This window comes from Oryctolagus cuniculus, chromosome 6 (assembly GCF_964237555.1).
Source record: "Oryctolagus cuniculus chromosome 6, mOryCun1.1, whole genome shotgun sequence".
In the NCBI taxonomy this organism is placed as follows: Eukaryota; Metazoa; Chordata; class Mammalia; order Lagomorpha; family Leporidae; genus Oryctolagus; species Oryctolagus cuniculus.
In genome coordinates this window covers 33,691,644-33,712,581 of record NC_091437.1, presented here as the reverse complement: position 1 = coordinate 33,712,581, position 20,938 = coordinate 33,691,644, and the positions used below count along the sequence as shown (strand labels likewise).

Sequence of the window (20,938 nt, the reverse complement as noted above, 5' to 3'; positions counted from 1 at the left end):
CAACAGCATGGACCCCCATCATATGTCAGACCAGAAGCTCCTGGCTTCGCCAAGCCATTGCAGCCATTTGCCAGTGAACCAGCAGATGGAAGATGTCTGTCTGTCTCTCTCTCTCTCTCTCTCTCTGCCTCTCCCTCTCTATAACTCTGGCTTTCAAATAAACACATCTTAAAAAAAAAAAAAAAAATTAACCTAGGGGCTGGTGTTGTGGCTCAGCAGTGGGTTAAGGTGCCACCTGTGGTGCCAGCATCCGATATATGAGGGCCAATTCAAGTCCTGGTTGCTCTACTTCTGAATGTGCCTGAATACACGGTGGAGGATGGCTCAAGTGCTTGGGCTCCTGCACCCATACAGGAGACCTGGAAAAAGCTTCTGGCTCCTGGATTCAGCCTGGTCCAGCCCTAACAGTTGGAGCCATTTGGGGAGAGAACTAGCAAATGGAAGATCTCTCCCTCTCTCTAACTCTGCCTTTCAAATAAAACAAATTAAAAAAAAAAAAAAAGCACAATACAGACTCTGTTTATACTGCAGTTATTATACATTTTACATAAATAGCTATTTCTAAAGTGACAAATTAATTTCTTCAAAAAACTGTCTCCTTGGGGCTAGCGCTGTGTCGCAGTGGATTAAAGCCCTGGCCTGAAGCACTGGCATCCCATGTGGGCACCGGTTCTGGTTCCAGCTGCTCCTCTTCCAATCCGACTCTCTGCTGTGGCCTGGGAAAGCAGTGGAGAATGGCCCAGGTCTTTGGGCCCCTGAACTCATATGGGAGGCCGGGAAGAAGCTCCTGGCTCCCGGCTTCGGCCATTGCAGCCATCTGGAGAATGAACCAGATGATGGAGGACCTCTCTCTCTGTCTCTGCCTTTCTCTGTAACTCTTTCAAATAAATAAAATAAATCTTTAAAAAAAAAAAATAAAACTGTCTCCTTATAAACTCCTTTATACACTATTAATTTGTGTAGTGAGCATTTTTCCATGAATATCAAACTGTTAGCTCTTGCAAATTGCCACCTGTCATCTTAATAAATAAACTGTTCCAAAGCCTTTATAATCAGAAGACTTTCATCTTTACTTTTCTATATTCTATATTTTTTAAAAATTTATATCATGCATTATTTTTGTAATTTGAAAGCCATACAGTCCAATAAAAAAGCAAACACCTGGGGCAGGCTTTTGGCACAGTGGTTAAGACTGCTCAACATGCTTACAGCCCTTATCAGTGTCTGGGTTCAAATCCCAGTTCCACTTCCAATTCCAGCTTCCTGCTAATCTGTACCCTGGTCGCAGATGATGGCCCAAGTACTTGAGTCACTATCACCTTTGTGGGAGATTCAGGTTCAGTTCCTGGCTCCTGTCTTCAGACTGGCCCCAGGCCCTGCTACTATGGCTGGCTATATGGGGAGTGAACCAGCAGATACAAGATTTCTGTTTATCTATTTCTCTGTGTCTTTCAAATGAACTCATAAATATCTCATTTTAAATAGGGTAAATATCTAACATCAGACAATATTCAAGATATACTATGAAGGCTTTAAAAAGCACTTGGGGTGGGCATTCATGTATGATTCATCTTTAAATTAAATAATATAAATTAATATATTATTTACAGAAGAAAACATCTACTTACAAGGGGAAAGAATTCTGTAGTAGCAGTTTTTTGGGTTTTTGTTTTGACAAAAAAAGTCTTAAGATACATGAAAAACTACATAATCCTGTGTTTTAGATTAGGATGGTCCAATTGCTTGGGCCCCTGCACCCACATGGAAGAACCAAATGAAACTCCTGGCTCCCGGCTTCAGGCTGGCTCAGTCCTAGCTGTTGCAGTCATCTGGGGAGTGAACCAATGGGTAGAAGATCCCTCTCTCTCTTATTTATTTATTTAAAGATTTATTTATTTATTTGAGAGGGAGAGTTATAGACAGAGAAGGAAAGACAGAGAGAGAAAGTAAGAAATCTTCCATCCGCTGGTTCACTCCTCAAATGGCCACAACAACTGAGCTGGGCCAGGCCAAAACCAGGAGCCAGCAGCTTCTTCCAGGTCTTCCACATGAGTACAGGGGCCCTAGGGCTTGGTCCATCATCCACTCCCTTCCTAGGTGCATTAGCAAGGGCTGGATCAGAAGTGGACCAGCCGGGACTCTATGGCTCCCATTTGGGATGCTGGCACTGCAGGCCTTGGCTTTAATCTGCTGAAGCCCCGCGCCAGCACTTGCTGGTTCTCACTCTCACTCTCTCTCCTTCTCTGTAACTCTACCTTTCAAAGAAATAAATCTCTTGCATTCAAAGATCTATTTATTTAGGGGCCAGTGCTGAGGCGTAACGGGTAAAGCTACCACCTGCAGTGCTGGCATCCCATATGGGCACCAGTTCAAGTCCCAGCTGTTCCACTTCCAATCCAGTTCTCTGCTATGGGTTGGGAAAGCAGTGGAAGATGGCCCAAGTCACTGAGCCCCTGCACCCACATGAGAGACCCAGAAGAAGCTCCTGGCTCCTAGCTTCAGATCAGCCCAACTCCGGCCACTGCAGCCATTTGGGGTATCAATCAGCGGACAGAAGACTTCTCTCTCTTTCTCTCTCTGCCTCTCTGTAACTCTGCCTTTCAAATAAGTAAATAAACCTTTTAAAAAATACATTCAGGCCGGCGCCGCGGCTCACTAGGCTAATCCTCCGCCTAGCGCGCCGGCACACCGGGTTCTAGTCCCAGTCGGGGCACCGGATTCTGTCCAGGTTGCCCCTCTTCCAGGTCAGCTCTCTGCTGTGGCCAGGGAGTGCAGTGGAGGATGGCCCAGGTGCTTGGGCCCTGAACCCCATGGGAGACCAGGAAAAGCACCTGGCTCCTGGCTCCTGCCATCGGATCAGTGCGGTGCGCCGGCCGCGCCGGCCATTGGAGGGTGAACCAACGGCAAAGGAAGACCTTTCTCTCTGTCTCTCTCTCTCTCTCACTGTCCACTCTGCCTGTCAAAAAATAAAAAAAAATAAAATAAAATAAAATAAAAATACATTCATATTTGAAAGTCAAAGTTACAGGGAGAATGGAGAAATAGACAGATCTTCCATCTGCTGGTTCACTCTCTAGATGGCCGCAATGACCAGGGCTGGGCCAGGCCAAAACCAGGAGCATCTTCCAGGTCTCACAGGAGGGTACAGGGGCCCAAGCACTTAGGCCATCCTCTGCTGCTCCCCGGGTACATTAGCAGGGAGCTGGATTGCAAGTGGAGCAGTCAGGACTGGAACTGGCACCCATATGGATGCTGGCACTGCAGATGATGGCTTAACCCTCTGAACCACAGTACCAGCCCCGAAATAAGTAAACATTTTATAAGTAGCCATATTCCTGGGAAAGCAGTGGAAGATGGCCCAAGCCCTTGGGTCTCTGCACCCGCATGGGGGACCCGGAGGACACTCCTGGCTCCTGGCTTCAGATCAGCTCAGCTCTGGCCGTTGTGGTCATATGGGGAATGAACCAACAGAATGGAAGACCTCTCTCTCTCTTTCTCTCTCTCTTTCTCTCTCTCTCTCTGTAACTCTTTCAAATAAATAAAATAAATCTTTTTTTAAAAAAAGTAGCCATATTTTCTTTCCTTCTTCAGTAGACATTTCACTTAAAATATATCTTCTCAAAACCAGCTTGATCAACTGGCGTGTATGTGTGTGTGTATGTGTGTGTTATGCACATTCTTGTTCAACCTCTCAACAATATGGAACATCTTCTATATGCCAAGCACTATAGGTTCCAAGTCTCTACTCTCAAAGCAAAGATAAAAACAAGGGGGGGGGGGGGGGGGGTAAACGCAGATGAACATATGACACAGCATGACAAGTAATATGAATAAAAATAAAGCAGGGCTGAAAGCAGGAGACTAGGAGCTCGGAGCGTACCACACAGCATATGAGGTGCTCAGGTGAAACTGCTCTGAGATGACGTTTGAAAAGAGAAAAAGAAGTGAAGAAAAGCCCATCTTTCATGCAAGTAAAAAAATGCAATCAAAGATCTTGAGTTGGGAATAGTTTGGTATATTCAAAAATGCTAGGTGATCAATGTAGCTAGAGTGAAACAAATGAGGAGGAGTGGCAGGAAATAAGGTAAGAAAGGAAGTTAAGAAACCCTCAAAGCAGCTGTGAAGACCATTGGTAAGAAGATGGGATATTAAAGATAAAAAGAAAAGATATTGACGCCCAATTCTTAAGAGAAAAAGTGTCATTCTCTTATCAGCAAGAATAGGCAGCTTCATTATCCTTAAACTTACCACTCCACCATCAACATCTGCCAAAAGCTGCAAACTACCCAATCATCTAAACAGCATTAGAACTCCCACTGTTTCAGCATAGGAAAGAACCAAAGAACAAAAGGGAAAAAGCCAGTTCTGCCAGAGCACTTGATGAGTAACTAAGCATGAATGGGTATATTCAAGTATTCAAAGAAATCTGACCACTTTCTTTCCTACCAATCTTAGAGGAAGTTTCAAATTCACGAAGTCTTACATTCAAAATCTTTATTGAAATACTTGGTTGAAAGCCTGTAATAATTACCTTTTTGTAAAAAGACATCAAGTTGATCAGCACAAAAGGCTTTCAATTCTTTCTCAGGTTTGTCCTTCTTGACCAGTGCTACAACATAGTTGGCTAAGGCTGATGGGTCAGCATCACATCTAGTTAGACAAAGAGAAACAAAAATTTAAGAACATAATGTTTTCAAACAGAGGTGTCATTAATAAAGTCACCCTTATTTTAGAAAACCAAAAGATCAAAACATCCTTATGTTATCTGGTCCACCAGAAAGTCAACAGCAAAATGCCTTGAGCATCCCAAAAAACTTTTGCTATGACCTTTACTCTTGCCTGGTCCATTCTGGCTTGGACTGGACCACTTCCATCTCTTGGGAGCCATTCCCTTAATAGTGCTGTCTTCAGAATGATCCTGGTAAAATCATGTTTTGAGATCTGTTAAAAATTTCTTCAAAGAAATGCTTCAGGATCTTGATCCCAATTGCTGGAAATGTCCATTAAAAGCTCTGTTCTTCTCTGCAGCTGACCTGGACACAACAGTTTTGGCATCCATCTGGCAAAAGTTTGCTCTATTTTAATTTTTCAATCAGAAATACAGAAGCTGGGCATTTGGTGTAGCAGTGAAGATGCTGCTGAGGATGCCCACATCCCATATCAGCATGCCTGGATCCAAGTCCCAGCTCCACTCCCAACCCCAGCCTCCCACTAATGCAGACCCCAGGAAGCAGTGCTGATGACTCAAGTAGCTGGGTCTCTGCTACCCAAATGGGAGACCTAGATTGAGTTTCCAATTTCTGGCTTCAGCCTGGCCCCTTCCCAGCTCTTATGGGTATTTGCTGAGTGAGCAAGCAGATAGAAGATCTGCCTGTCTGTTCCTGTGTGTATGTGTGTGTCCTTCTGCCTTTCAAATAAAATGAAAATAAGAAAAAAAAAAAAAAAAGACCCTAGAAGAACCTAGAATGTTTAAATTGAACCAACTGAGATATCTTTGGTATTGACTATTGTTTCTGCCCTTGACCATCAGTCCTCTTTACATAAGGCATGAACAAGATTAATTTATTCCTCTTGCAAATGATCTGGTACTACGGGCTTGTCCCTTTTTAAAATGAGCAGTCCATTTGCAAACTGCTAATTTCTTTGGGGTGCTGTCCGCATAAATTTTTCCTAATGCATCAATGATTTCATCATTCTTCTACTCAAGTCTCTCTACATGCTGAGTGGTTTACTGCTTCAGTTTTACCAGAATCCAGGTTGCTCAGATAGGTGCTCTTTTCAAACTAATGTATTAGCATTTATTATAAATCCCTCAAACTAGATCCTGTCCAGACATGTTATCACAATTATCACAAATTAGTATGAATTTATCTTGGTGCAAAACACAATTTTGAAATCTGAACAGTTTTTTGTTTTGTTAATTTATTTGGAAGTTGAGTGAGAGGGAGGGAGACACAACAAACAGAGATGGAAAGAGATATTTCATCTATTGCTTCATGCCCCAAATGCCTATTACAGCCAGGGCTGAGCTATGCCAAAGCCAGGAGCCCACAATTCAATCCAGGTCTCCTACGTGAATGGTAGAGACTCAAATATTCAGTCACCACCTGTTTCTTCCAGGATGTGCATTAATAGGAAGCTAAAATTGGAAGCAGGGCCAGGACTTGAGCTCAGGCATCCTGGTAAGAGATGCAGGTGTTTCAAATCAGAGTCTCAAATGCTGCACAAAATACCTGCCTCACAATTTGTTAAGAATGCACGTTTTTCACAAAAAGTTTAAAGACTGTCTCATATATAATATTCAGATTTCCCCAGGAATGCGTACTTAAGTAACACATATCTTTTGTGGCTTCAGAGAGTTGCTGTAGAGGTAAAATTAGAAAATCATGATGAGTTTAAATAAAACTCTGATGGAAGGGGAATGAACCAGCAGATGAAAGAAAGATACCTCTCTCTCCCCTCTGTCACTCTGCCTTCAAATGAGGGGGGAAAATGATGCAAGCAAAGTTTGCATCCCTACAAAGCACCATTCAAATCTAATTAATCTGGTCCATAATGCCTGAGCCTCCACTGTCAATCAGAAAGTTAAAGAATACCAATTAGGGGTCCCATAGTAGAGGATCAGGTTAGATCACCCCATGAGATGCCAGCATTCAAAATATGTACACCAGTTCAAGGCCCTGCTGCTCTACTTCCTAGCAGCTCCCTGCCAGTGTGCCCACAAAAACAGGAAAAAATGGCCCGAGACTCGACCCCTGCCACCTATGTGGGAGACTGGGAGGAAGCTGCCGACCCCTGGCTTTGGCCTGGCCTGCCCTGGTCACTGAGGTCATCTGAAAAGTGAACCAGCAGATGGAAGATCGATCAATCTCTAACAATCTCGATCTCAATCTTTCTCTTTAACCTGCCTTTCAAATACATTAAAAAAATAAAAATAAAAAGAGTATCAGGGCTAGTGTTGTGGCATACTGGGTTAAGCTACCACCTGTGACCCCAGCATCCCATATGGGTGCCAGTTCAAGTCCTGGCTGCTCTACTCTGCACCCATGTTGGGGACCTGGAAGAAGCTTCTGGCTTTGGCCTGGCCCAGCCCTGGCCACTGCAGCCATTTCGGATGTGAACCAGCGGATGGCAGATCTCTCTCTCCCTTTCCCTGTAATAACTCTTTCTAATAAGTAAATAAACCTTTCTTAAAGAATAAAAGAGTATCAATTATATTTCCAGTAATTTTATGAGACTAGCAAATAAAAGACAAGCCGAACACTAGCACCTATACTTCCTTGTAGTTTCTATTTTTAAAGTTCATGATTTAATAAAACAACATTTTTTTTCCCACTGTCAATATCAACAACATCAAGGGACAGGCTGGTTCTTTAAATATCTAAGCAACAAATTAGAAGAAACAAAGAAATGTTTAATGACTATCAATTTTACACAACTTAAAGCTAATGAAAAAAATTATGGGCAGAGATCAAGTGTGATGGAAATGAGTATATCAAAGATGATGAGTTACATGTTAGTAAAAATAGGCAATTTAAAAAGAAAGTAAAGGGGCTGGCACTGAAGCATGGTGGGTAAAGCCATCACCTGCAGTACAGGCATCCCATATGAGCACCAGTTCAAGTCCCTGCTGCTCTACTTCCGATCCAGTTCTCTGCTATGGCCTGAGAAAGGTAGATGGATGGCCCAAGCCTTTGGGTCCCTGCACTCGCCTGGTAGACCTGGAAAAAGCTCCTGGCTCTTGGATTCAGACTGGCTCAGCTCCAGCCATTGCAGCCATCTGGGGAGTGAACCAGTGGACAGAAGACCTCTCTCTTTTTCTCTCTGCACCTCTGCCTTTCAAATAAAATAAATAAATCTTTAAAAAAAAAAAAAAAAAAAAAGGAAGGAAGGGAGGAAAGAAGGAAACAAACAAACTAAAATATTTCTTCAAAGTATGCTACAGGGGCTGGCACCGTGTCGCAGCAGGGTAAAGCCCTGGTCTGCAGTGCCAGCATCCCATATGGACAATGGTTTGAGTCTTGGCTGTTCTACTTCCCATCCAGCTCCCTGCTAATGCACCTGGGAAAGCAGCAAAGGATGGTCCAAGTCCTTGGGCCCCTGCATCCACATGGGAGACCCAGAAGAAGCTCCTGTCTTCTGGCTTCAGATGGGCTCACCTCTAGCCATTGCAGCGATTTAGGTGTGAACCAGCAGATGGAAGACCTCTCTCTTCTCTCTCTCCACCTCTCTCTGTAGTTCTTTCAAAAGTCAGAGTTACACAGAGAGAGAAGGAGAGGCAGAGAGAGAGAGGTCTTCCATCAGCTGGTTCACTCCCCAGATGGCCGCAAAGCCAAGAGCCAGGAGCCAGGAATTTCCTCCAGGCCTCCCACGAAGGTGCAGGGGCCCAAGGATCTGGGCCATCTTCTACTGCTTTCCCAGGCCACAGCAGAGCTGGATCCAAAGTGGAGCAGTTGGGACTCAAACCGGTACTCATATGGGATGCCGTCACTGCAGGCAGTGGCTTTATCTGCTATGTCACAACACTGGCCCCCAAATAAATAAATCTTAAAAAAATAAAAAAGCATACTACATTTTGGAATTAATAACAGATCACTTTAATATACCCACGGAAAAATTCCCTAACAGATATATATACTATCTACTTGAATTTGTGGAAAGTAAATATTACATATTCAAACTATCCCTGCCATATACACATATATAAAGGTAACTATGTAAGGAAATGGACATGTTAATTATTTTATTTTATTTTTTATTTTTAATAATTAATGTTGAATATTTAATTTTTATTTTTAATAATTTTAAATATTTTATTTTATAGTAATTTCACAATGTGTATAGATACAAAATCAAAACATTCATATATACCTTAAATATACATGCTTCTTAATTTTAAATAAACTCTAAATTAGGAACAAAAAAGCAAATCTACAGCAATTCCATCTTCAAAAATACTACAAGGGCCCGGTGCTGTGGCGCAGCAGGTAAAGCCGCCACCTGCAGTGCCAGTATCCCATATGGGTGCTGGTTCATGTCCTGGCTGCTTCACTTCCAATCCAGCTCTCTACTATGGTCTGGGGAAGCAATAGAAGATCCAAGTCACTGGGCCCCTGCATCTACATCAGAGCTGGAAGAAACACCTGGCTTCGGATCAGCGCAGCTCTAGCTGTTGCTGCCATCCAGGGAGTGAACCAGAGGATGGAAGACCTCTCTATGCCTCTGCATCTCTGTCTTTCAAATAAATAAATAAATCTTAAAAAAAAAAAATACTATACATGCCATGTTCACCTAAGCTATTTTATAAACACATTAAAATGGAGATATGTAGGTAGAATTCATTTCTTCCATTAGAATAAGATATTACTGGCCGGCGACGCGGCTCAATGGGCTAATCCTCTGCCTTGCGGCGCCGGCACACCGGGTTCTAGTCCCGGTCGAGGCACCAGATTCTGTCCAGGTTGCCCCTCTTCCAGGCCAGCTCTCTGCTGTGGCCAGGGAGTACAGTGGAGGATGGCCCAAGTGCTTGGGCCCTGCACCCCATGGGAGACCAGGAGAAGCACCTGGCTCCTGCCTTCCGATCAGCGCAGTGCGCTGGCCGCAGCGCGCCAGCCGCGGCGGCCATTGGAGGGTGAACCAACGGCAAAGGAAGACCTTTCTCTCTGTCTCTCTCTCTCACTGTCCACTCTGCCTATAAAAAAAAAGAATAAGATATTACTAAGTATAGTTCTAATCAGCATTCATATGGAGAGCAAAGAGGGAGGGAAAAAAATCACACTCCCATGGAACTTGGGAAGCTCAGATAATTCAGATATTTAGAATTAACAGATAGATACTCCAGCAGAGAAGCCTGGCAGAAAGTGGCACTATTACTCTCTGCAATGTATTAGAACCTTCATGGGGTTTCATGACAGGTATAATGCCAGAGAAGGGCAAGAGATTACTGATAAGAAACAGACAAAACATTCTGATAACAAGATAAATGGAGTTGGTTTGGCAAATCCGTATGTTCTATTACGCAAATCCAGTATTCTGACTCTAAAAAACAAAGGCAGAGTTAATATGCTTCTAACAAAATAGAGTTTGGTAAGATGGGGTTAAAAATCTAATTAATAATTAAGGGAAGGTAAATTAATAAGAAAACAAACATTAGAACCTGGGAAAAGTGATCACAGAATCTAAACAGAGTGAATAAGTAACTGTTAATAACTAACTGGTAAAATTCTGTACTAAATACAAAGCATACATAGCCAAAGGGATAGGACTGTTTATTTTTAATAGCTCCTAACATGCACCCATAAAGTGCTCTATCATCAGTTTGAAATAATAAGTCTCATTAATTAATGATGAAATTTAAATAAACTGGGGAATTGTTATAATTTTCTAAATCTTCCTTTTTTAAAAAAAAAAAATTATTTGAAAGATGGAATGTCAAATAAGGAGAGACAAGAGAGACAAAAGAGATCTTCCACCTGCTGGTTCACTCCCCACAATGCAGCAATAGATGGAGTTGGTCCAGTCCTAAACCAGGAGGCAGGAGCACAGAACTCCATCTGGGTCTTGCACATGAGTGGTAGGGTCCCAAGTGCTTGAAGCATCTTACACTGCTTTCCCAGTGGCATTAGCAGAGAGCTGCACTAAAAGCAAAACAGCTGGGATTTGAACTGGCACTTTAATATGGGATGCTGGTTTCACAAAAGCAGTGGCTGTGCTACAATGCTGGCCCCTTCTAGATCTTACTGATCTTATTTATTCTTTCAACACACTGACCGCTTACTATAAAATCTTTTTAAACTGACAACTGTAATACTGTAGCTAGGGTAATGATGGTAACATTCCAGAAAGGCTTCTAAAAGTGTGCCGCAAAAATCTGAGCATGACTCTGACCCTTGACAGATTGTAAGACAAATGCCAGGGACTGAAAAAACACAAATGCTGGGGTTATCTCCCTTCCTTCAAAACCATTACTTATTTTTCTTTCCCCCAAAGAGTATTACAAGCCTTTTAGCAGGGCCAGAGCGGTGGCACAGCAGGCTGAGCTGCCACCTACAGTGTCGGCATCCCACTTGGGTGCTGGTTCAAGTTCCAGCTGCTCCACTTCTTGTTCTGCTTCCTGCTAGTATGCCTGGGAAAGCAGAAGAGGATGGCCCAAATAATTGGGCCCCTGCACCCATATGGGAGACCCAGAAGACTCCTGGCTTCTGGCTCTGGATTGGCCCACCTCCAGCCATTGCAGCTATTTGAAAATTGAAACAGCAGAAAGAAAATTTCTGTCTGCCTCTCTCTCTCTACATTTAAAATAAATAAATGATTTTTAAAAAGCCTTTAAGCTATTTATTTGAAACAAAAGCTTATCAGAGTCCACTTCTGCTTGACTAGTGAAAAACATATGTATTAATGACAAACAGGGGCACGAATTTGAAGTAGAAGTTCTGACACTGGCTGGAATACCCACATCCCCTACCAGAATGCCTATGTTTAATACCTGGCTCTACTTCCAATTCTAGCTTCCCATTAATGTGGAGGCAGCAATGATGGCCCAAGTAGTTGGGTCTCTGCAATCACATGGGAAATCTGTCCACTCACATGGACAGAGGGCATCTGGTAAGTGACCCAGCATATAAGAGTATTTTCTATCTCTCTCCATCTCTGCCTCACAAAAAAATTAATATTTATTTTTTAAAAAAAGCATTCTAAAATTTTCGATCCATGACTATGTCAAATATACATGTTTCTGGGGCCGGCGCTGTGGTGTAGCGGGTAAAGCCGACGCATGCAGTGCCAGCATCCCATAGGACGCCGGTTCAAGTCCTGGCTGCTCCGCTTCTGATCCAGATCTCTGCTGTGGCCTGGGAAAGCAGCAGAAGATGGCACAAGTCCTTGGGCCCCTGCAGCTGCGTGGGAGACTGGGAAGAAACTCCTGGCTCCTGGCTTTAGCCTGGCCCAGCTCTGGCCACTGCAGCCATTTGGGAAGTGAAACAGCAGATGGAAGCTCTCGCTCTCTCTCTCTCTGTAACTCTGCCTTTCAAATAAAAATCTTAAAAAAAGAGAGAAGTTAAAAACACCCATATTAAGTTATTATTCTGGCCGGCACTATGGCTCAATAGGCTAATCCTCTGCCTGCAGCGCCGGCACACCGGGTTCTAGTCCCGGTCGGGATGCTGGATTCTGTCCCGGTTGCTCCTCTTCCAGTGCAGCTCTCTGCTGTGGCCCGGGAGTACAGAGGAGGATGGCCCAAGTGTTTGGGCCCTGCACCCCATGGGAGACCAGGAGAAGCACCTGGCTCCTGGCTTCAGATCAGCGCGGTGCACCGGCCACAGCGTGCCAGCCACAGAGGCCATTGAGGGGTTAACCAACGGAAAAGGAAGACCTTTCTCTCTGTCTCTCTCTCTCACTGTCCACTCTGCCTGTCAAAAATAAATAAATAAAATAAAAATAAAAAAGGAAAAAAAAGTTATTATTCTAGCGGTCAGCATTATGGTACAGCTTCACTCTGCAATGCTGGTATCTCATGTGAATATATGTGCCATCCATGTGGAAGACCAAGAAAGAAAGCCAGAAGGACTCCTGGCTTTTGCTTGTTCCACTCCCAGCCATTGGGGCCATCTGGAGAGTGAACCAGGGGATGGAACTCTCTCCCTCTGTTAGTCCCACTCTCTCTGTAACTCTGCCTTTCAAATAAAATAAATGTTTCAAAAAAAGCCACAAGAACTAGAGAGTCAACTAAAGTTATAAATGTAAAGACTAAGTAATCCTCTCAAGATAAGGTGGACGGCACACCTGTGGAACTAATACTCAGCTGCAATTCTACACAAATAAGATCTACTATAAGGCATATACCATTTCTTACATCTGCATAAAAATATTAATGTATCCTAAGTGTCAACTAATAGTTACCTTTTAGTTAAAATGAAGAATTAACAAGACAAATTTCCTCACATTGTATATATGTGTTGAAATGCCACACTGTAGCCCATAAAGATGTACAATTATTGTTTATTAAAAAATCATATTGTACCCCATTAATATACACAATTAGGGGCCAGCGCTGTGGCACAGTGGGTAAAGCTGCCGCCTGCAGTGCTGGCATCCCATATAGGCGCTGGTTTGCGATCTGCTGCTCCACTGCCAATCCAGCTCTCTGGTATGGCCTGGGAAAGCAGTGAAGGATAGCCCAGGTCTCCCATGTGGGAGACCCAGAGGAAGCTTTTGTATCCTAGCTTCAGTTAGGTCCAGCTCCAGCCATTGCAGCCAACTGGGGAGTGAACCATCGGATAGAAGACCTCTCTCTCTCTCTCTCTCTCTGCCTCTGCCTCTGCCTCTGCTTCTCCTCTCTCTGTATAACTCTGACTTTCAAATCAATAAATAAATCTTTAAAAAAAAATTACCACTAAGAACAGAAATATTGCAATATATACACAATTATCAATTAAAATAAAAATTTATATTAAAAATTGTTAAAGAAATTTCCTACAGCTTAAGTTACAAATATTAGGATTCTTGTGTACTAACATTAAAAGAATATGTATCAATCTTCTTTTATACCTTTCAAATAAATCTTTAAAAAAATCTTTAATTTGAAATCACTTAAAAAACAAAACCAATTAGAATTTTTAATCATAGAACACTAACAGAAGTAATGCCATAGAATTCTCATCTGTAAAAACCTTAAATCTGGGGTCAGTGCTGAGGCATAGCAGGTTAAGCTGTCGCCTGCAGTGCCAGCATCCCATAGGAGTGCCAATTCATGTCCTGGCTGCTCCAATTCCAATCCAGCTCTCTGCTATGGCCTGGGAAAGCAGCAGCAGATGGCCCAAGTACTTAGGCCCTTGCACCCATGTGGGAGACTCAAAGAAGCTCCTGGCTCCTGGCTTCAGATCGGTGCAGCTCCGGTCATTGAAGCCAACTGGGGAGTGAACTATCAGATGGAAGACCTCTCTCTCCCACTCTTCCTCTCCCCTCCCCTCTCTGTACCTCTGCCTTTCAAATAAATAAATAGATAAATCTTAAAAAAAAAAAGAAGAAGAAACCTTAAATTAAATTAGGGGTTTTTTCCTTTTAAAAAAAATCTCCATTGCAGGTATACTCAAATTGCAATCCACTGTGTAGCATATCAGCTTTATGGAAGATTTCAGACATTTTGTTCAATCCCAGCATCAAAGAGGAAAGGTACTACCTTTGACCTCCAAGCAAGGAAATATTATTAAAAAAAAAAAAAATAGACTCTGTTTTAGGAAAAAGGCCAAGACTACTTAGACCTTTTTTTTTTTTTTTTTTTTTTTTTAAGATTTTATTTGAGAGGTAGAGCTACAGTGAAAGGGAGAGACAGAGAGAAAGGTCTTCCTTCTGTTGATTCACTCCCCAAATGGCTGCAATGGCCAGAGCTGTGTTGATCCAAATCCAAGAGCCAGGCGCTTCTTCCCAGTCTCTCACACGGGTGCAGGTGCTCAAGGACTTGGGCCATCTTCCACTGCTTTCCCAGGCCATAGCAGAGAACTGGATTGGAAGTGGAGCAGCTGGGACAAGAACCGGCACCCATATGGGATGCTATCGCCGCAGGCAGAGGATTAACCTACTGCGCCAGGTGCTGGCCCCTAGACCTTTTCTACTTTCAAAAAATTTACATGTTTATGAATATAGGCCTACTTACAGGTTCTAACTTAGTATGAACTTTGTTTCAGAGTTGAGAAATTAATATATGGGCTATTGAGTTGTAAGAACAAAACCTAATTCTAATGTGTATTAATAGTCATTAAAAATGTTCACATTCTTTGAGATGGGAATTTAGCTTAGCAATTAAAATGATGCTTAAGAAGCCCTATGTGCCATGGGGTAGGTGTCATGGTTCAGCAGGTTAAGTCACCCTTGGGATGCCCACATTCCATACGTACATGCAGGTTGGAGTCTTCATTATTTTGCTTCTGATCCAGCTCCCTACTAACACGTCTGGGAGGCAGCCTATGATGGTCCAAGTACTTGAGCCCCTGCTACCCATATGGGAGACCTAGATGGAATTTCAGGCTCCTGGCTTCAGTCTGCTCAGCCTTGCCTGTTGTGGCCATTTGGGGAATGAACCACAGGATGATGGGACGTTCTCTTGCTCTATCTCTTTCTCACCCTCTCTGTTGTTCTTTCAGTAGATAAAAATAAAAATAAACATTAAAAAAAAAAAAAAAAAAAGATGCCCACATCCCACACTGAAGTGCCTGGGTTTGATACTCAGCTCTGGCTCCTGACTCCAGCTTCCTGCCAATGCATACCCTGGGAGGCAGTAACAATGGCTCAAGTAGCTGGGTTCCCACCACCCATGTGGAAGACCTGGACTGAATTCCCAGCTTCAGCCCAGCCTAGCCCTGGCCATTACAGCCATCTGAGAAGTGAACCAACAGATGGCAGAATATTCCTGCACTCTTGTCAAACATGCATGCTGTCTCTCAAAAAAAAAAAAAAAAAAAAAAAAAACACACACAAAGAAGTTTATATTCTTTGACCAGTAATAAGGCAAATATAGAAAATACTACTGGTACCTACAGACACTAAAACATATGTATTTATTCTATAAAAACAGAATTACTTTCTAAATTTTTTTATTTTTAAAATAATTTATTTGAAAGGCAGAGAAACAGAGAAAGATCTCACATTCACTGATTCCCTCCCCCAAATGCCCATGACAGCCAGGGACGAGCCAGGCTTTAAGTCATGAGCCTGGAACTCAACTCAGGTCTCTGGTGTGGGTGGCAAGGGCCTAAAGACATAAACCATCACCTGCTGCTTCCCAGGGTACACATTAGCAGGAAGCTGGAATCAGAAGCGAAGCTGGTACTCAAACCCAGGCACTGCAACAAAGGATGTAGGTGTCCAAATCAATGTTTTAACCACTGTGCCTTCAAAACAGTGGCCCAAGAATTACCATGAACAGAAAAAGTAGCACCAAGTTAACCATTTTCTTACTGTTGGGTGTTTATGAAATATTAGGCATCCATGGGGCTGATGTTGTGACTCAACAGATTAAGCTGCCACTTGTGACACCAGCATCCCATACTGGAGTGCCAGCTGGAGTCTCAGATACTCTGCTTCTTATCCAGATCCCTGGTAAAGTGCCTAGAGAAGCATGAGAAGATGACCCAAGTGTTGGGGCCGTTGTACCCATGTGAGAGATCCAAATGGAGTTTCAAGTTCTTGTTTACCCTTGGCCCAGCCCTGGCTGTTGCAGACATTTGAGGAGTAAACCAGCAGATAGACAATGTAGGGTCGGTGCTGTGGCACAGCGTGTAAAGCTACCACCTGCAGTGCCGGCCTCCCACATAGGCGCCAATTCAAGTTCCAGCTGCTCCACTTCTAATCCAACTCTGCTATGATCTGGGAAAGCAATACAAGATGGCCCCCAAGTCCTTGGGCCCCTGCACCCACATGGGAGACTTGTAAGAAGCTCCTGACTCCCGGCTTTGGATCAACACAGCTCCGGCCACTGCAGCCAACTGGGGAGTGAACCAGTGGATGGAAGACCTCTCTTTCCCTGCCTCTCCTTCTCTCTGTGTGTAACTCTTTCAACTAAACAATTAAATCTTAAAACAGAAAAAGAAAATTGTTTGTAGTCTCTATCACTCTGTCTTCCAAATCTTTTTTTAAAAAAATGTATTGATTTTATTTTTAAGTCAGAGTTACAGAGAGGGAGAGCGAGATCTTCTATCCACTTTTCATTCCCTAAATATTCACAATGACTGGAGCTGGGCTGATCTGAAGCTAGGAGCCAGGAGCTTCTTCTGGGTCTCCCACACAGGGGCAGGGGCCCAAGGACTTGGGCCATCTTCTGCTGATTTCCCAGGAATGTTACCAGGGAACAAGATTTAGAGTGGAGCAGCTAGGACTCAAACTGGCACCACTATGAGATGCCAGTGCAGCAGATGATGGCTTTACCTGCTACACCACAGTGCCAGCCCCTAAAATACGCCTTAAAGAAAGAAATATTAGGCATCCAAAGTGATTATAAAAGTAATATGCAAATATGAAAAATCATGTAATGTCAATTGGAGAAATTAAGATTCAAAATTTCAGAGTCTGATCAGAGCTACACAAGTGCACATATGAAGAGAAACATATTTCTGTAATGTAATAATATCTTTATTATTTTAAAAGAATGAAAGTAAACTAAAAAACACAAAAAGTCTGATTGAGATTGGTGTTCAAATTATTCCTTTGATAATACAGTATACAAAAAATAAGTAAAAATGAAATTTATTTTATAACATGGTAACAGAAACTACAAATATACATTGGGGTGGTATGCTATGTAGGGGCTAGTCACCAGACACTTGCATCCCATATCAGATCACTTGGGTTGGAGTTTTAGCTCCACTTCTAATTCCAGCTTCCTGCTAATGCACCCAGGTGGACATCAATGATAGCTTACATAAAAGGGTCTCTGCAGCCACATGGTAGGGGACATGGTCTGGGTTCCAGACTCCTGGCTTCAGCCTGGTTCAGCCATGGCTACTGCAGGCATATAGAATAAATGGGGGCCAGCGCCGCGGCTCACTAGGCTAATCCTCCGCCTAGCGGTGCCGGCACACCGGGTTCTAGTCCCAGTTGGGGCGCCAGATTCTGTCCCGGTTGCCCCTCTTCCAGGCCAGCTCTCTGCTGTGGACAGGGAGTGCAGTGGAGGATGGCCCAAGTGCTTGGGCCCTGAACCCCATGGGAGACCAGGATAAGTACCTGGCTCCTGCCATTGGATCAGAGCGGTGCGCCAGCCGCAGCGCACAGGCCGCGGCGGCCATTGGAGGGTGAACCAACGGCAAAGGAAGACCTTTCTCTCTGTCTCTCTCTCTCTCTCACTGTCCACTCTGCCTGTCTGCCTGTCAAAAAAAAAAAAAAAAAAGAAAAAATGGAAGATCTCTTTCTCTCCCCCCCTTCCAATAAAATGAAAGTATTTTAAAATTTAAAATATTTTGTATAGACATATGTGTATACACACATCCACAGGTTCTACTACTTTTCAAATGAAAGCTTTCGTAGTTCAGTCAAGGTTGCTATAACAAATACCTCACCAGGCCAGCACCGCAGCTCACTAGACTAATCCTCTGCCTGCGGCGCCGGCACACCGGGTTCTAGTCCCGGTCAGGGCACCGGATTCTCTGCCGGTTGCCCCTCGTCCAGGCCAGCTCTCTGCTATGCCCGGGAGTGCAGTGGAGGATGGCCCAAGTCCTTGGGCCCTGCACCAGCATGGGAGACCAGGAGAAGAACCTGGCTCCTAGCTTCGGATCAGCGCGGTGCGCTGGCCACAGCGCACCAGCCGCAGCGGCCATTGGAGGGTGAACCAACGGCAAAGGAAGACCTTTCTTTCTCTCTCTCTCTCTCACTGTCCACCCTACCTGTCAAAACAAAACAAACAAAAAATACCTTACCTTAGATGAGTAATTTATAAACAAATTTACTGCTCATAGTTTGTGAGGCTGTAAAGTCATAGACCAAGGCAGTGGCAAATTCAAGGTCTAGGAAGGGCTCACTCCTCATAGATTCCACCTACTAAGTGTCCCCCACACAGCAACAAGAAAACTTCCTCAAGCCTCTTGTGTATGGGAATTTAACCCATTCACAGAAGCAGATCTTCATGAACTAATCACCTCCTAAAGGGCTCATCTCTTTTTGTTTGTTTGTTTAAAGATTTATTTTATTCAGGCCGGCACAGCGGCTCACTTGGCTAATCCTCCCCCTGCAGCGCTGGCACCCTGGGTTCTAGTCCCGGTCAGGGCACCGGATCCTGTCCTGGTTGCTCCTCTTCCAGTCCAGCTCTCTGCTGTGGCCCGAGAGGGCAGTGGAGGATGGCCTAGGTCCTTGGGCCCTGCACCTGCATGGGAGACCAGGAGGAAGCACCTGGCTCCTGGCTTCAGATCGGCACAGCATGCCAGCCGCAACGCGCCGGCCGTAGCAGCCACTTGGGGGGTGAACCAATGGAAAAAGGAAGACCTTTCTCTCTGTCTCTCTCTTTCTCCCTCACTGTCTAACTCTGCCTATCAAAAAAAAAAATTATTTTATTCATTTGAAAGGCAAAGTTAAGAGTTTTTCCATCTGCTGGTTCACTCCCCAAATGGCTACCAATGACCAGAGAGAGCTTGGGTCAGGCTAAAGCCAGGAGCCCAGAGCTTAACTTCAGGTCTCCCACATGGGTACAGGGCCCAAGCATTTGGGCCAGTCTCCACTGCCTTTCCAGGCACACCAGCAGGGAGTTGTATTAGAAGTGGAACAGCCAGAACTCAAATCGGCACCCATATGGGATGCCTGCACTGCAGGTGGTGGCCCAACCCACTGTGCCACAGTGCCAGTCCCAAGGTCTCCTCTCTTAACAATACCACATTGGGGATTAAGGTCCAACAGAACAATTTTACAGGACACCAACATTCAGTTCATAACACTTTCATCCTCTCCTTAATTAACAGCTTTCATGAATGATGACGAAGAAACACTGCCAAGATTTGGTGGCAAAAATACATACATATGTCAGTTACAAATGCCATTTTGATATATTGAATACAGGTCTTGAATAGTCACTGTTAAATACACGCACAAAATTAACTACTGGGGCTGGCGCTGTGGCGTAGCAGGCGCCAGTTTGAGTCCCGGCTGTTCCACTTCCAATCCAGCTCTCTGCTATGGCCTGAGAAAGCAGTAGAAGATGGCCCAAGTCCTTGGGCCCTGCACCCGCATGGGAGACCAGGAGAAGCACCTGGCTCCTGGCTTCGATCAGCGCGGTGCGCCGGCCACAGTGCACCGGCCGCAGGGGCCATTGGGGGGTGAACCAATGGAAAAAGGAAGACCTTTCTCTCTGTCTCTCTCTCTCTCACTGTCCACTCTGTCAAAAAAAAAAAAAAAAAAAAAAAAAAAAAAAGCTTACTTTCCTAATTTTCAAGCAACTTAATTATACATGAGGATATGCATTCATTTAAATGTTTACTGTTTATTAGAATTACTTTGACCAAGACTATCTTGCCTTTCAGTCACCTGGCCAATAGATGGATATAAAAACAAGTAACTACAGTACAAAATAACAAATGGTGTAAGTTGAGATTAATGATCAAGTAAATAACAACATGTTTGAGAGGATGAGAGAAAATAGTAGTAGGAAACATAGGGCTAGGAAAGCAACTTTTGGCTTCTAGCCTATAGCTATTAGGCCAGGAACAAAGAAGTCAGACATATTTAGGAGTCAGACCAAGGGCATAAAAACAAATAGGTTCTTCACTTGTAGACTAAAACTTGCCAAGTCTTTTGACTAAAATAACTCCTCTTCTATGAAACAGTGAATGGTCTCCTTAAACAAGTTCCACAGTACATCAAAGGCAGACTAATTCTTGGTAGCCACTAAGCTCACTTTAAAAATTATCAGTACTTCTCAATCCTAAAAACACACTTTCAAAATACTTATTTAATATTTATTTAACCTTATTCATTTACTTATCAGGAGATGAGGTCTAACAGCTGCCAGATGATGATCTTTCCCCCCATTTGGCCAACTGCAGAGATCACTGGTCAGAGTACTTTCTTGTTCTTTGTCTTTTGGGATTTTTTTTTTTTTTAAGATCCATTTATTTATTTGAAAGGCAGAGTTACAGAGAGAGGGAGAGACAAAGAGATAGAGAGAGACAATTTCCACCACTGATTCACTCCCCAAATGCATATAACGGCCAGGGTTGGACCAGACCGAAGTTGGAAGCCAGTATCTTCATCCAGGTGCAGAGGCCCAATCACTTGGGCCATCTTCTGCTGGTTTCCCAGGCACATTAACAGGGAACTGGGCTGGAAGTGGAGCAGCTGGCAGTTGAACACAGGCCTTAATCTGCTGTGCCACATGTCAGCCCTTTTTTGCCCCCTAAGATTTATTTATTTGAAAGGCAGAACTACAGAGAAATGGAGAGACAGAGACAGAGAGAGACAGCCAGAGTTT

The 20,938-nt window shown here is 43.7% G+C and overlaps 1 protein-coding gene across 8 annotated transcripts in view; it reads right to left on the bottom strand.

Annotated features, from left to right (window-relative positions):
- The window catches only part of RBM27 (RNA binding motif protein 27), a 107,888-nt gene that overhangs the window by 76,098 nt on the left and 10,852 nt on the right, over positions 1 to 20,938 (bottom strand). For all 8 annotated transcript variants that reach the window (XM_008255173.4, XM_008255175.4, XM_008255174.4 and 5 more), the window contains exon 2: positions 4,532 to 4,650. In XM_008255173.4, the coding sequence (XP_008253395.2) occupies positions 4,532 to 4,650 (119 nt within the window). The remainder of the gene's footprint in view (positions 1 to 4,531; positions 4,651 to 20,938) is intronic.